Consider the following 14,870-nt stretch of genomic DNA (forward strand, 5'->3'; position numbering starts at 1 on the left):
GACCCATGGAGCAGGCAGCTCAACATTACTGTGGGCATTTCTGAGCTGGGCAAATCGAAGAGAGAATCATCTTTTGTAGGAAGTAGTTCGAACCTCATTGTTTGAGACACTGAGAACCACAGTGGACAAAACCCAGCTGGCCTGACCAAGTGTTGGTGATATTTTGGGTAGGAGTGTTGAACTATATGATCCCTAGAATCCCCTTCTAACCAACATTTTTATATTTTTATGAAGTCACATAATCTAAAAATGTTTTTCCATCTTTAAATGGTGTGCTTCTCTGATAAACACTCCTAGGCCTTTTATTCAGTCCCATTCTTTTTACCTAATATTTTCCTGAGATTTTAATTGAAGATGCGTGTAATTAAAGTGTTGTTTTTATTGCAAGTTATGAATTAATTATGCTATTCTGTGGGAAGGCTAGCATTTTTTAAGCATTCTTCCAGCAAGTTGAATTATCACTTTAATACTTCCAATATATTGCTGTAACTGAACACATTCCATTAACCTAAACATGTTATATTAAATTTAATTATACAGTGAGAAAGATTCTTAAGGTTGTAGGCCTGTGACTTCAAAGACTAGTATGAATGGATAAATTGAAATTCACTCATCATTTAAGCTTGCAAATGGAGCTGAAATGATTCCACGGTTCAGGCTGAAATAAAACCCAACTGAATTAAAAAGGGTTTTACTGTTCACTTAAGGTGGCAGATGTCATCCACAGTTTTTGAGATTGAGGTGTCAGCTCAAAGGATAAGTAAATCTGGGGGACATATCTGCTGTATATAAAATTGTGGTAAGTTTCTTCTTTTTCAGAGCTTTGTTCACCAAATGCATTGTAAAATTTGGCAGGACCCTGACTCCATGGGGAGGCATTTTTAGCCTTAGTGAGTAACCACTGAACAAGATGGGTGGTGAGACCTGCAGTCCAGGTACTTTACCTAAGCTGTGGTGTGACAGTGCAGGCTAATCTCAGACTAATGTTCTCACCAGTGTGCAAGTCTCTCAGCTACAGGCAGTTTACACAGAAATGGGTGTCCCTCAGTATGAAAGTTCATCACTTCAGAACTTGGTCAAGCTTTTGATAACAGCATGTGGGTTATTCCTGGTTTCCTTAGAAAACAGCTAATGCAGTGTATTGAATTTGTATCACTTTACTCTTGTTTCTGTCAGGTAGAAAAAATTTAAAAAAAAATGAATGTTTTCAATATCAGAAAGATATTCTGTGTCTCACAGCAATTAAAGCCAGAAAAACAAGAGGAGCAATCCTGGCAGTTATATACTTCAAAAACCTGTGAATATCTCTGTGCAAACTGATCATTGGTTTTGAGCATTTCCTTTCAGGCAAACCTTAAATCAGAAGAAGAAGGATGAGAAGAATGAGCTGTTGTCAGATGATTATTATTTTCCATTATTTTTGAAGCATTCACAAAGTAGAGGAAACTTTTTAAACCAAGAAGAGGACATAGTCCCTGTTCCAAAGCACATTAGTGTAAAGAGGCAGGATAAGAAAGAGGAGGGATGGAGCTACAGTATAGAGAGCAATCGGGGTAGTGTTAGCCATGCATAGGAAAAATTACAACTGGTAGAAAGTGGCAACAATTTTTATGGAGGAGAAGGGAATCCAGTTTGTTCTTGCTTAGTAAATGAATGCGGTTTGGCCAAATGTTTCTGTGAATGCACTTTCTTTTTAGGATGTCATTTCTATTTTCCTCACATTAATTTTTAAGAATGATAAACAAATATTATACTTCCAGGTTTTGTCAACATATTTTCTCAGGGAAAAATGGCAGTTGCAGCAAAATTCCATTTAGAACTGATGTTTCTGAGATCCCAATTATTTCTGTTGGCTGCAAAAATACTCAAACCTGTTCCTACGTAAGAAATTCTTGTACTTTAGGGAGATTAAACAATTTTTTTTTTTTAACTCAAAGTCCTTGTTTTAGCTGTAGAGAAGTCAGAACAAATAGTTTGAGTAGAAAAAAAAAAAAAAAGCTCAAATTTAGGTGTAAAAACACTACAGAAATAAAAGGGCAAGTAAATATTATCTTCCTTCACCACTATGTCCTTGAAGAGCAGATCCTTCCTTCCAGGTTTCTTTTCAGCCCGATGACTTTCTGGGTTGCTGCAAACTTTGTGTTCTCCCTCTGGGTCTCACATGATCCAGTCACTCTCCTTTTAGAGGAACATGCCATAGTAACATAAAACAAACAACTAAACAAAATGCCATATGTTACAGCTTGTGAGAGAAAAGTCCTGGTTCAAGGGGTGTCTTGGAAGAATGTGCAATGGAAATATTTTAACAAAAGAACCTGGAAAAGCCAAAGTGTTTAAAGCTAATTCCTGCAAGCAAGGAAGTGTGTGTCATTCTTCCTTCTACCAACACTCCATTTTCACATCTAGATCATTAATTTGTTTTCTGTTTAGAAGGTTACAGGTAGTAACTTCCCATTCTTTGAGGTAAATAGGGAGAGCCCCTTTTAGCAATGCCTTTTTTTTATTGCCTGCTTATGAGAAGAATCACTGCTTTAAACTAAGGGAGCTTCTTAAGATGGATTTAAATTATGCTTTGAGGGAGAATGAGACAGTATGTGGAAAGAAGTGTTCTGGAGCCTTTCTAATATGGATTTGAGTACATGCCACTCTGCTACCAAGGTCTCTGATAGGCACACTGAGCTCTGCAGTGTATTTCTGTGTTTCAGCTTGCATATTCTGTCTTTACCTAGTCATGTCTTGAGGCTCAATAAACAGAATCTGCAGGCCTGGATGCCCTGACATTACCCTCCCCAGCCAGTAACAGGCATATGGAATATTTGGACAAGCATTTGTTTCTGTTTTCAAAATTTCATTCATGATTGTGTACATGATGTGTAGCATCACAGAAGATGAGATTTTAATAAGCAACATGTTTCCTTAGGATAACAGCTCTAATTTGGGAATTTTGGTTTTTCCTTTGCAGGAAGAAGGTATCGTGAAGGAAATAGACATTAGTCATCATGTGAAAGAAGGTTTTGAAAAAGCAGATCCTTCTCAGTTTGAGCTGCTGAAAGTATTAGGACAAGGTTCATATGGAAAGGTAATTTTTAATGTCATCTAATCACCTAGAGCAACATCGAAAATGTCATGTCCTTTTTCTGAGTTCATTTACACTGGTAACATTGCCCACATATAAATTATATTGTAAAAGCAGATAAGCAGACCTAAACCCCTTCTGTCTTCATTTTAATTGCACTTTTGTCTTTTAGCTGGATTCCTCTATATAAAACAGCTTAGGAAGCAGTGCTTATGGCTCTGGACCTGGGCTAATGAACACAAGTGAGCGTTAGTAAGCATCACTTTATAAAATTACACCCCTCGCTCCCTTTTTCTGACCTATCCACCAGGGAGGTGACTGTGCTAGTGCTGCTTGGGTGGAAGATGTAATGGCTTAAAGAATTGAGCTGCTCAATTCATGGTGAGGACAGATGGAATTCCAAGCACATTTTGAAGTCCCAGACTGCTCTTTAAGTCACACTCAGAGGCCCATATGTTTTGCTAAAAAGATTGTGGAGTCAAATACTAGTGCTGAAGAGAGGAATCATTGTGGCTAGAGCATGGCAGGGCCAGGGCGGGGGGAGTGGTGGAAAAAGTACCTGCCTTTATGACCACAAGGTAATTTGTGTAGAAACAACATTTTTATCTGAAGTCTGGGCTTTTCTTAATCACAAAGGCAGTTCTTCAGTGTGGTGTGTTAGTTAGAAATAGGAATAGGAAGGAAAGACAGAAATAGGGAGGAATCAATTCAGACTTAACCTCTTTCCATAGTTTAAATATATAAGACTTTGAACCCTGTGGAACAGTGAGCCTAATTTAAACCAAGCAGGCGAGACCAAGCTGAATGGTACAGTTGACACACCTGAGGGATGGGATGCCATCCAGAGGGACCTGGACAAGCTCCAAAAGTGGGCCCATGTGAACCTCATGAGGTCTAACAAGGCCAAATGCAAGGTCCTACACCTGGGTTGGGACAACCCCAAGTATCAATACAGGTTGGAGCATGAAGGGGTTGAGAGCAGCTCTGTGGAACTGGATGGGGCTCTGAGCAACCTGATCTAGTTGAAGATGTCTCTGCTCATCGCAGGGGGTTGGACCCTTCTAACCCAAAGTATTCTATGATTCTATGGAGGTCCTTATCCTTTTAGATATATTATTTTGTCAGGTTTTAAAAAAATATTTCCCAGCCTGCCATGGTGGATCATTCTGTCTGACCTGAGGAACTGACTCACACCTAAAATCTGCTGAGGTAGTCAGCACAAAAGTGAGCATTCTAACAATGAGCCGGGGCCTTTAGTTTTATTCCTGAAAGAAGCTATATTGGGAGTATTTATCAACTTCCTGACTATCCCAGGATTGTATTGATAAATAAGTCTGTTAGAAGTTCCCTGAGATGAGAGAAATTAGGAAGGTTAGCATTCGCTTCCAAGTTTTGATCTAGAGAATTGCTTGAGAGTACAATAATGATATTTGAGTTTTAAATATTAAAGACATATGAAAAGTCAGACAACTCAAAAATAGATTTAGTGTATGATTCAATACAAGAAGGAGAATAATAAGTGAAGAAATAGTCTTTTGCAAAAGTAACTGACATAGAATGGCCAGTTTTCATATTCATGTAGAAAATGTATAGAAATGGTTCTTTGGCTGTTTCAGATTGTATTGATGTATTTTGTTATTGTCAGATTTGACCTTCTAACTTTAAACATCTTATAAGTAAAATGCCTAGTCTTTGTCACCATCCCAAAAGGAGATTTGATTTCTGGGACATGTTCCACCCATTTCACTTGGGGGATCAGAATGTGTGTGTGGACATTACACCTGTTTGGAGCTGGTTGTGATTACAAATCACTTTCCATATCATATTTGAAACAGGTCAGTAAACTACCCAGAGCAGAAAAGACACAAAGAAGGGAAGTCTGCACTGTGTTTCTTGTGCATTTGTGTAGGTGAGCCAATTACTCAAATCCATAAGTCTCTGGGGGTGGAAACCAGTTGGTTTACAAGTTGTTCACCTGAGGCCTAAACAATTTCTTGCAGGCTCAGAGAAGATGTCTTTGGTGTCAGCTTTCTAGGTTAGGATTTAGGTGGTGTACCTGTTATCCAGCTAAGGGAGTTTTGGTAGTTCAGGTATTACTAACCTGAGGCATTTGCATGCCTGTTAAACTGGAGAATTGAAAGTCATGCTGAGAATTGAACAGCCACATGCCTGTTCTATTCTGGCAAACTAGTCTGGTATAGCTGATGTAACCAGTCAAGTAATCACTCCAAAACCACTTAGTGGTCACAATGTGACTTTAAGAATAATCAGAAGGAAAACTTCATTTTGCAATACAGTGCATTTTCATTTGTTCTGTTTCCTTTTTGGTTTGATGATTATTTTGATGTCCTCTGAAACAGCACACAGTGTTCTTGACTCATCTGTTTTGGAGGGAATGCAGACAAGTGCTCTATCCTCTGCTACAGGGAGCAGCTGACTAGTGACTAGTAACATAAATTGATAATTTTGCTTATTACTGCAATATGGGTATCACAAGCTTTGCAAGATTACACGGCAGATATTTATAGAACTGTAGTCCAATATTTTTGCAGGTGCAGCATGCTGTGCTGTTCTATGTGCAGTACAGCTTAAAATCTTAAGGGTTTGTTTTTTTGAGATATAACCATTTTTAAAGAATAATAATACAACTGAAAATCTAATGTTTGGGCAAGCTTGCCTTTGACTTTCTTCTTTCTTTCTTTCAATGTAATGCAAAAATTAAATCTTTTACTTAGTCTAGATAGAAAAATATCCCAACTTTTCTCTGTCTAGCCAAACTTCTAAATGACTTGACTTCCTGTTAATGCTGGAGCAGCTGAGTTTAATTTATCCATGAAAGTTAATGAAAAACACTGCAGAAATTCTTATGTGTTCCTGATGCATCCAGATTTCATCATTTGTTCCTACAGTTGTGAGTACCAGAGATATGTGTGTTCATTGAACTGGGAAACAGGAGGTGGGAACAAGCAACATGTGCCTGAGCTCAGCCAGTTAGGGCAGCTCAGCTGAGGAACTGTGCATATCTTTTATGCACAGGAAACATCTTGGAAAGGAAAGTCTCACCAAAAAGGTATCAGATCGTATTGTAAAAGTGGTGTAGCTGTTATGCTGTGCAGATGTAAGAGCCCTGGTTGAGGTGTTCAAAGATAATTTAGCTTTTTTTTTTTTTTTTCCCAGCTTCTCTAGCTGGTTGTTAAAAGTTGTTCTCTCTCCCCACAAACATTTCCTTATGGGTTGTTTCAGAAAATTAATTATAATCTCTTTACAGCTATTATTTTTTGCAGAAGGAAGAGTCTTTCAACTTGCAAATAATGTGCTAGAAACAGACTTCCTCTGTTCTTTTTTTGTCTTTTTATATTTTGGGTGGAGGCAGTTAAGAAAGCTGCATGGTTCCTGAACACACAAGGAATAAAATAATTGCCACAGATTTTTGTAATCCATTTAGGCTTTCATTAGTTATGTTACTTTAGCTAGGCTTTGACAATTTATCTTGTTATATGTATATGCTACATATGTGACCTTACATTTCTTTTTGTATTTGGCTTCTCTTCATGCTTCTGTCCAGTAGCAAAGTGCTGAAATAAAAGAGAGACACTCTTCTCTGGTATTTCTGACCTCAGTAGAGTGAGTCCTAGGAATCAGCTAGAAGTTTTCTTTATTTTACTTTCAGTTATTAAAATACTGAAAGTCTTATAAAGACCAAACTGAATTACTGATTCCTTTGTTCACTAATCCTCTAGTGTTCAGATGCACTCAGGAGCAGAAAAGAAATAGCTGCAGAGTAAGACAAAAAAGATCACAATTTTAGCTACAATTTTATTTTATTTCAATGACAAATTTTTACACTGTCAGAAGACGTAACATAGGTAACTACAACAGCGAAAATTGTCTTTATTATAATAAGCTATTTGTTAATTAAAAGTCTTACTTTTTTTTTTTTTTAAGTATGCACAACCAGATTTTCAGCTGTATGAACATTTTGCTTCAGTTATAACACAACTTAGTCTAGTCACCATTCATGGCTTACAGCATAAATTAAACCAAATTATTTTTTCACCTTGATTTAGTTGATGGTAATAGTTTTGAGACACTGCACCTTCCTAAGCATATGGAGAGACATAACTTTTTTCATGTAAAGCTGTTCAGAATATGGAGAGATATGCACATACTGATTGAATGGGTAAGGGTAATTAATAATGTTGGACGTAGTTTCTTTGTGAGGGAATAAAGGCTTAAAAATGAAGCTTTCCAGAGCTAGTTCAACCAATTGCAGGTGAAATAGATACAAACAACTTTCAGCTAATAGTTTTCACTAGGATTTCTGAATCTGTTCCTCTATCAAATGCAGAAAGGCTTGTAACTGGAAGTTCAATACTGATCTACACAAGATATCTACTTTTTACAGGTATTTCTGGTGAGGAAAATCAAAGGATCTGATGCAGGTCAGCTTTATGCTATGAAGGTACTTAAGAAGGCAACTCTGAAAGGTAAGGATTGGGACAGTGGCTGCAGTCTCTGTTTCTGTGCTACTTTGTCATTGACGGCTTTTGTCATTTTTTTTACATTGCCGCTGTCTCATGGTATATAAGAGTGCACAAATATGTTTTTGCTACCCTCCAAAATTCTTCCTCACTATAGTAACTGTTTTAAAAAAACATAGACAAAAAACATTGCCTACATACATTGTGGGTGCAGGAAAACAGGGCTTCGGAGTTTTCTAGCTGCATGCTTTCTTCACTTCTTGGTGTTTTTTATAGGACTTTTATTTGGTATATATTTATTCACATTGCAGTAGCAGTCCCAGTCTGTTGCTGAAATAAACTTATGTATTTTTAAATTAGTACATTGCTGAAGTAAAACATGACTCCTACTGGCTAGAAAGGCTTTCCAACTGGTACTTCTCTATATATGCCTGAAAATTCATTGAAGCACATTTTCAAGTGCAACGAATCGTTCTAAGGTCATTGATATCATGCTGTTTCCCAGCTCAAGACCAGTCAGTGCATGGTGTCCAGTAGGCTGAGGCCAAATGACTGATGACTGAAGCTGGTCATCCTCTTCTGGAGCCATTGGCTGCTACAGCATCACTCAGACCAAAAAGAAATTTCTAGTAAAGCGTAGGACTGAAAAGCAAAGAGAGTAAGTTTGGTCTCAGCTGAAATACTTACCATTTGTTGCTGCCCAGAGTCAGGAAGACCCAGGTGTCTTCCTCTTTCCCTGACCCAGCACTGTACTCTGTTTTTTCCTCTTAAAAGCCTGACACTTTTTGCAGATGAGGCAGACAGCATTCATTTTGCCCAAAGCAGCTCTTTCCTTCCTTGGACAGTGTGGGTTTGCACAATGCAGTATAGTACCTAAATTTCTACCCTAATCTGAAGAGAGATCATTTTGAGATAGGCCTGATGACTTCAAAAATCCAAATTGCTTCAGCACACCTCAATTTGGGGAACCAAAAGAAGAATGAAGCTGCCTGTAATTGCAAGGTAGAGCAGGTGATGGCAGGCAGACGCTGCACCTCTTCTGAGAACTAGTCAAAATGGGGAAGTAGTAAATCAGGTATTTACACAGTCCTTTCCCGTAAGGAAGCCTTTTCAAAGAAATGTTAGTTTGAAGTGATGCTGGCGTGCTGATCTTTTTGTTTGGAATGTAGATGGGAAAGTTTGTTCTGGCAGGACAGCATGGTGTAAATAACCACTTAAATAGTACTTGGTGTAATACATAAAAGTAAAAGGTCAGGCCTGTGTGTACAATACGTATAATAGAGTGATTCTCTGACTTCTCAACCAAGAGTAGGACCGTGAAGTGCCCAAACCAAACTCAACCGATCTCCCAGAGCCTTCCCAATCAAGGAAAGCTGTCTTCTGCCAGGCACGGCATCTGAGGAAGGACTGTGTGACCTCTCTGATGTCAACATGTACCAGAAACTGGTTTCTGTTTCTTTTGACAACCCAGAACTTTTCACTCAAGGTTAAAATTGGGTATTCCCTCTTCTTCTGTATAACTCTGAGGTGTGTTGAGCAGAAAAAGCTTGGAGAAGGGGAGGGTTTCTCCTGCATCCCCAAACACATTATTATTACTCAGTAGTTGATAGCTAAATCTGTAATGTTAAGATTCCACTATGAAAACAAACAAACAAACAAAAACCAACAGCAACAAATACACATTATGTTAGTATTTTAGGAAATCTGAAAATTTAGATGGTGATGTTAAACTACCAAAAGTGTTCCATCAAATTTCTGTTCTGTCAAGACCAGCCACCTTTGTGTTTGCAGTTCCTCAGTTTGTTATACCACAGAATCACTGTTTCTCTCCTCCCTTGGCTGTTACAGTGGGCTATTTATTGTTTTCTTAAGCAAGGGCCTCAAAATCCAAAAGTTGAGGCTGCTTTGTGGTTTTGTTGGATTGCATTTCTCTCCCATTCAGCATATTTACCCCTCTGACTAGTAGCTCTGGATTTCCCATTAACCTGAAGATAACTAGCACATCAGTAGGAACTGATTTGTCCACAGTAGTTTCTACAAGTTAAACTTGACAGCTAATTAACTCAGAGTACAAAAATGAAGGCAAAACACCATTGGCACAGTGCAAGTGAGAAGAGCAACTATGAGGATTGCTGTCATTGAGCTTCCATGTTACTTTTGGCACAGAGATAGTATTTCTGACAGCATAATTTCATCTTTTAAGTGAGAGTGCTGAATTGCCACTGCCTTCCTATACTCAAAAAGGCTTGAAGTCACTCCTAGGTGAAGTATTTATTACCATGTCAAGTAATGGGAGCAAAGCCATAAGTATTTGTTAGCACCGCATTCAGTATTTACTGAGAAAAGGCATGATACGAGACAAATTTCTGAATGCTTTTGCTTCCTAACCTGTGCTGCACACTACAGCATGGAGCAGGAAAGTCAAAGCTCTTGGTGCCAGTGCCACTGACATGGCCATGACGCCCTAAATAGCATAGCAGTTATTTTCTTCAGTGAAACAGATTTTCAAAATGTATAAAATGGAGGAAAGGGGAAGGGAAAGAAAAGGGTAACTGTTTTTTCTTTTCTGAACTAGTCTGAAAAATGAAAGCCTGGATAAATAAGAATGTGAGGAAGCCTTCAGGAGTGATTGGTTAAAAAGAGCTTTGTACCTTGCTCTGAAGAGCAGCCATAGTGGATCCTGCCAAAGGGTTTCCTGTCCCAGGAGCTGGACTCTGGCTGTGGCTGGCTGGTAAAGTCTAAGAAGCAAAAGTCCAAAACAGTGCTTCCTCCAGTGATTCTGCTGCCTCCTACTTCTTTCCAGGGTGATCATCCTGTGTTGGCGTGATCTCAACTTCACCAACAGCAAAGGGTAGTAGAAGAAGGGTGCAGCAACCACCAGCAACACTCTTCAAGCATTTTCAGCTCAGAAAAGTTGTTTGATACAAAAGAGACTTTGTAGATCAATTACATTTGTAGATTTAAGTTTGAAAAAGATCTGCTAAACAGCAGAACTGCTCCTGCTGTGAAGAGAGAAGTAGACTCCAAAATATTCTGGTTTAGATTGTAAAATTTTGCAGAGGCATATGCTGTACACACAAACATTTGTGAAAATGAAATTAATTGTTACCTCTTGAAGGTTTATATTAAATGTACAGTATATCTGAATAAGCACTTATAACAGCATAGATCCTTCAAAGTGAGAAAATCACTGCTCCTCTCAGTTGTAAACAACAGTATCGCACAGAAGTTTCTTTACTTCATACCTCATTTGCTTTTGAAGGACCTTGTGGGTATCATTTTTTTAAAGCCGAGAACTTTCTGAAGAAACACAAGTATTTCATTCTAATTATTATATTTAGGAAAACCTTGTCCAAAATGTTTGAGAATATTAATGTCTGTTAGGTGCCAAATGGCAAATACATCAGATTCAAGGCTGCATGTATGTATAACTCACCTGACTTTGAAATGCTATTTATTGAATAGCATTGAATGTTGAACCCTAAAAAATTTGCAAATACAGACCTTTTTGAGGGCGTCCAGGTGCTCAAAGAGATTTAGGTACTTAAATACCTTCTGAGAATGAGACTTCTGCCTTTCAGAGTGTCATTGGATAATACTATTAAATACCATTTTAAAATTATGCTTTCATATATTCAATACATACAACTTTTTTTTTCTTGAAAATCAGATTTTTAGATTAAAAAAATGAAAGAGAATAAAATTGATCTAAATGTTTAAAAGCTTATAGATGTATATCAATGAGTCTTGACTGCCAGGCCCCAATGCACCACGAGACAGAGGAAACAGCAAGAAAACAAGACTCTTTGTTCTGTGTATAGGTGTGCCTTGTATACACCAGCAAAGCTGGGACAGAAGGAAAGGGCAGGCTGATTATTTTGATCCACTCAATATTTCTATCGAGGTGTCTCAGGCTCCATTGGCTTTACTGGATGTGCTTCAGGTTTCTGTGAACAAGAGCTGTTTAGAACGCTTACAGTGTAAGCCTCATTAAACACCTGTGAAGTGCCCATAAATCCCCAACAGTTTTGTACTGAGTTTGTGTGGCAAAGTTTTGGTAACAGGGGGGCTACAAAGATGGCTTCTAGAAGCTGCTAGAAGCTTTCCCCATATCTGATAGAGCCCGTGCCAGCTGGCTCCAAGTTGAACCCACGGCTGGCCAAGGCTGAGGCCATTAACAACAGTGGTAGCACCTCTGGATAACATATTTAAGGGGAAAAAGCTGCTGCACAACAGCAGTTACAGCCAGGAGAGAGGAGTGAGAATTTGTGAGATAAACAACTCTGCAGATGCCAAGGTCAGTGAAAAAGGAGGGGAAGACGTGCTCTAGGCGCTGGAACAGAGTCCCGTGCGGACCATGGCAAGGCTGACTGTCCCCCTGCAGGCACGGAGGTCCATGATGGAGCAGGTCTCCACCTACAGCCCGTGGAAGACCCCATGGTGGCACAGGTAGATTCCCGGAGGAGGCTGTGACCCCATGGGAAGCCCATGCTGGAGCAGTCTGTGCCTGGAGGACTGCACCGCATGGAAGGGACACACACTGGAGCAGTTAATGAAGAACTACAGCCCATGGGAGGGACTCACTTTGGAGAAGTAAATGGAGTAGTGTCACATGTGGGAGAAACCCCATGCTCAAGCAGAGGAATAGTGTGAGGAGTCCTTCCCCTGAGGAGGAAGGAGCAGCTGAGACAACATGTGGTGAACTGACCATGACCCACATTCCCCATCCCCCTGTGCTGCTCCAGGAGGGGAAGGAGGTAAAGAATTCAGGAGTAAAGTTAAGCTTGGGAAGAAGAGAGGGCGGGGGGGAGGGTGTTTTAAAATCTGGTGTTATTTCTCATCATCTTCCTCTGATTTGACTGATAATAAATTAAAATAATTTCCCCGAGTCAAGTATGTTTTGGCCATGATGGCAATTGGAGAATGATCTCTTTCTGTCTCTGTCTTGACCCATGAGCCTTTCAGTATATTTTCTTCAGCTGAGGATGAAAGTGATAAAGTGGCTTTGGCAGGCACCTGGCATTCAAACAGGGTCAACCCACCACAAGGCTTCTGTGCTGGAGCATAAGGGCTACCTTTGGAGCTTGAAAATCAAAGACCCATCTCTCATGGTATCTTAGAGAAAGCAGCATGAAGCCATAATTCACTGACATAATGTTTATGAACTTTGTAAACATTACAGTGATAATCTAGTGAAGGTCATGTGATTGGGTCACAAGGAGGTAGTTTATATCTGCCTATCTTGTTGGTAATGAACTGTGTAAATCTCAGCACTGGAAGCTATTCATATCACAACAGAGAAAGTCTACCTGTTTCTGCCTATGTGGTATAGAAATGATAATCTGTTTTGTCAAAAGCTCTGAAGTGCTTTGCAGTTTATGATCCCCTCAGTCTTAGCCAGTAGGCTTATGGGTTTACAGTTGTTCTGAGTGCGTGTGATGGTTATAGATGCAGTAAGCGGTGAGCGTGGCTTTAGTGACTCATAGAGAGCTTGTGGTGTTCTTGGGAATGTTGGGTCATTTATATTAATTATACACTAAATTGAACACCTAACTTAGATGTCATCAGCTGGACTGTGATTTCCATCTAAACCACTGATAAAATTGTAGTAGTAGCTTTCCTCTTTGGATACCAACTGAAGTGCCTTCTTTAGTTTTCAGCTATATGTGACTCAGTTTCTCTGCAACGATTGTGGTGTTTAGATCTAAGATATTGAACTCCCAGTGGTTTCCCTCTGGTTTGAAGGGGACAAAAATCCAGCAAAACAAAAAACTGAGGACAATTTACCCTTATAAGACAGGGAAGAACCTTCATCTCAGATAAACCCAGGTGCTGATGTTTTCAAGGTGTCTTGTCCTATTTCACTGAGGCCCATTTATTCACTCAGGTTCACCCTTTAAATTTTGGGTTATTATCTTTTCTTAAACTGTTCTTCCATCTTTTTTATATTCTTCTGAGCCTCTTATTAGCCTTTTCTAAACAATTCACCAGGGAAATCTTTGACGACACATCCGGTTTCCTGTGAGTTCAGACCCCACAGCAGAGATTCCCTTGCCCTGCTGTTTGGAGGAAAGGCTGCATGCTCGACATCCTCAGGAACTGCTGCCCACATATGGCTTTTTCACTCTGAGAATTGTAACTCTCCAAATGTTACGGCTCTGAACTAGAAAAAAACATTGCTGGACCTGAAAGTTCCCGTAAAGATCCAGCCAAGACAAGGACTCACCCCTCTCTGCAGATAGCCATACACTAAATTTTCGATGGAGAGAGGAAAATCTGGGAAGGAAACAGCAACTTCTGTGTGCACAAACACGATGACGTTTGCTTCCTCTATATATTTCACAATTGGCTCTAAAATGTGAGGATCAGCCTAGTTGGTGTGTGCTCAGCCATGCAGCAATGGTCTTGGGTCACCATCTGGACCTTGCCAAGTCACATGCGAACTTTGTGGACGAGGAGTCAAGAAGAAGATCTCCAGCTGCATGCTGAGCTGCAGAACATGCCAACCTTGCCCGTCAAAATTTAGGAGCAAGCCAGAATTAATAGCTGTCATCCAAGGAAGCAGAGCTTTCTTTCGTCCTGTGAGAGTTTTGAAAATGAAACCTGGAAGATATTCAGCTCTCAATGCTCAGATGTCACCATTGGGCTGTGGCTTTACTGTGCCTTTGCAAGGCTTTTTTAATCAGACAACCTCTTTCTTCCTCCTCTAAAAGTTAGCTTATCTAGGGCTTGCTTTCTGAAGGAGGAAAGGGTACAGTACATTTGAGAGAGCTCACTTAGGTTGTTTCTAATGGACTGTGGAGAATAATGTGTTCATATATTACAAAGAAAATGAACTGTGGTTAGGAAACCAGCTCGTGTGTCAGCAAATATTATAGAGCATCCCAGCCTGAATATAAGGAAGACCGGACAGGTCAAAAATGACAAAGAGCATTGCTGGAAGTTTATTTCGATAATGTTTGCTAAAGAGCATTGACCTACGTTCATTGATCTACGTTCAAACCCTACGTTCATTGAGATTGTAGCTTCTGGGTTAGATACTTAATACTCTTTAGTGATTCTGTATGGTGTTTGGATTCATGTTTGGTTGAGAAGGGAAAACTTTTGCCTACATGTATAACCTGAGCATGCATCACTTAAAGATTACCTCTTTCTATTCAAGCTGTGTGAGACTTCTCATTCTATGAAGTCCCAATTAAATTAACTTATAGCCTCTTTACAATGCCAAGTGCATTGTGAAGGTCCTATTATCAATCAAAAATACCTACAATTAAGATATTCAACAAATGAACTCTGGATGTTAAACATGCTCT

The 14,870-nt window shown here is 39.4% G+C and overlaps 1 protein-coding gene across 3 annotated transcripts in view; it reads left to right on the forward strand.

Moving 5' to 3' along the window:
* The window catches only part of RPS6KA2 (ribosomal protein S6 kinase A2), a 167,951-nt gene that overhangs the window by 66,359 nt on the left and 86,722 nt on the right, over positions 1 to 14,870 (forward strand). For 2 of the 3 annotated variants that reach the window (XR_014183519.1, XM_082047471.1), the window contains exons 2-3: positions 2,963 to 3,079; positions 7,482 to 7,563. Coding sequence is in view for 2 of the 3 variants with exons in the window: in XM_082047471.1 (XP_081903597.1) it covers positions 2,963 to 3,079; positions 7,482 to 7,563 (199 nt within the window). In the remaining variant the exon portion in view is untranslated. The remainder of the gene's footprint in view (positions 1 to 2,962; positions 3,080 to 7,481; positions 7,564 to 14,870) is intronic. The other variant, XM_082047472.1, reaches the window with a different exon arrangement.

This window comes from Streptopelia decaocto (genome assembly GCF_964273445.1).
Source record: "Streptopelia decaocto genome assembly, chromosome: 3".
Classification (NCBI taxonomy): Eukaryota; Metazoa; Chordata; class Aves; order Columbiformes; family Columbidae; genus Streptopelia; species Streptopelia decaocto.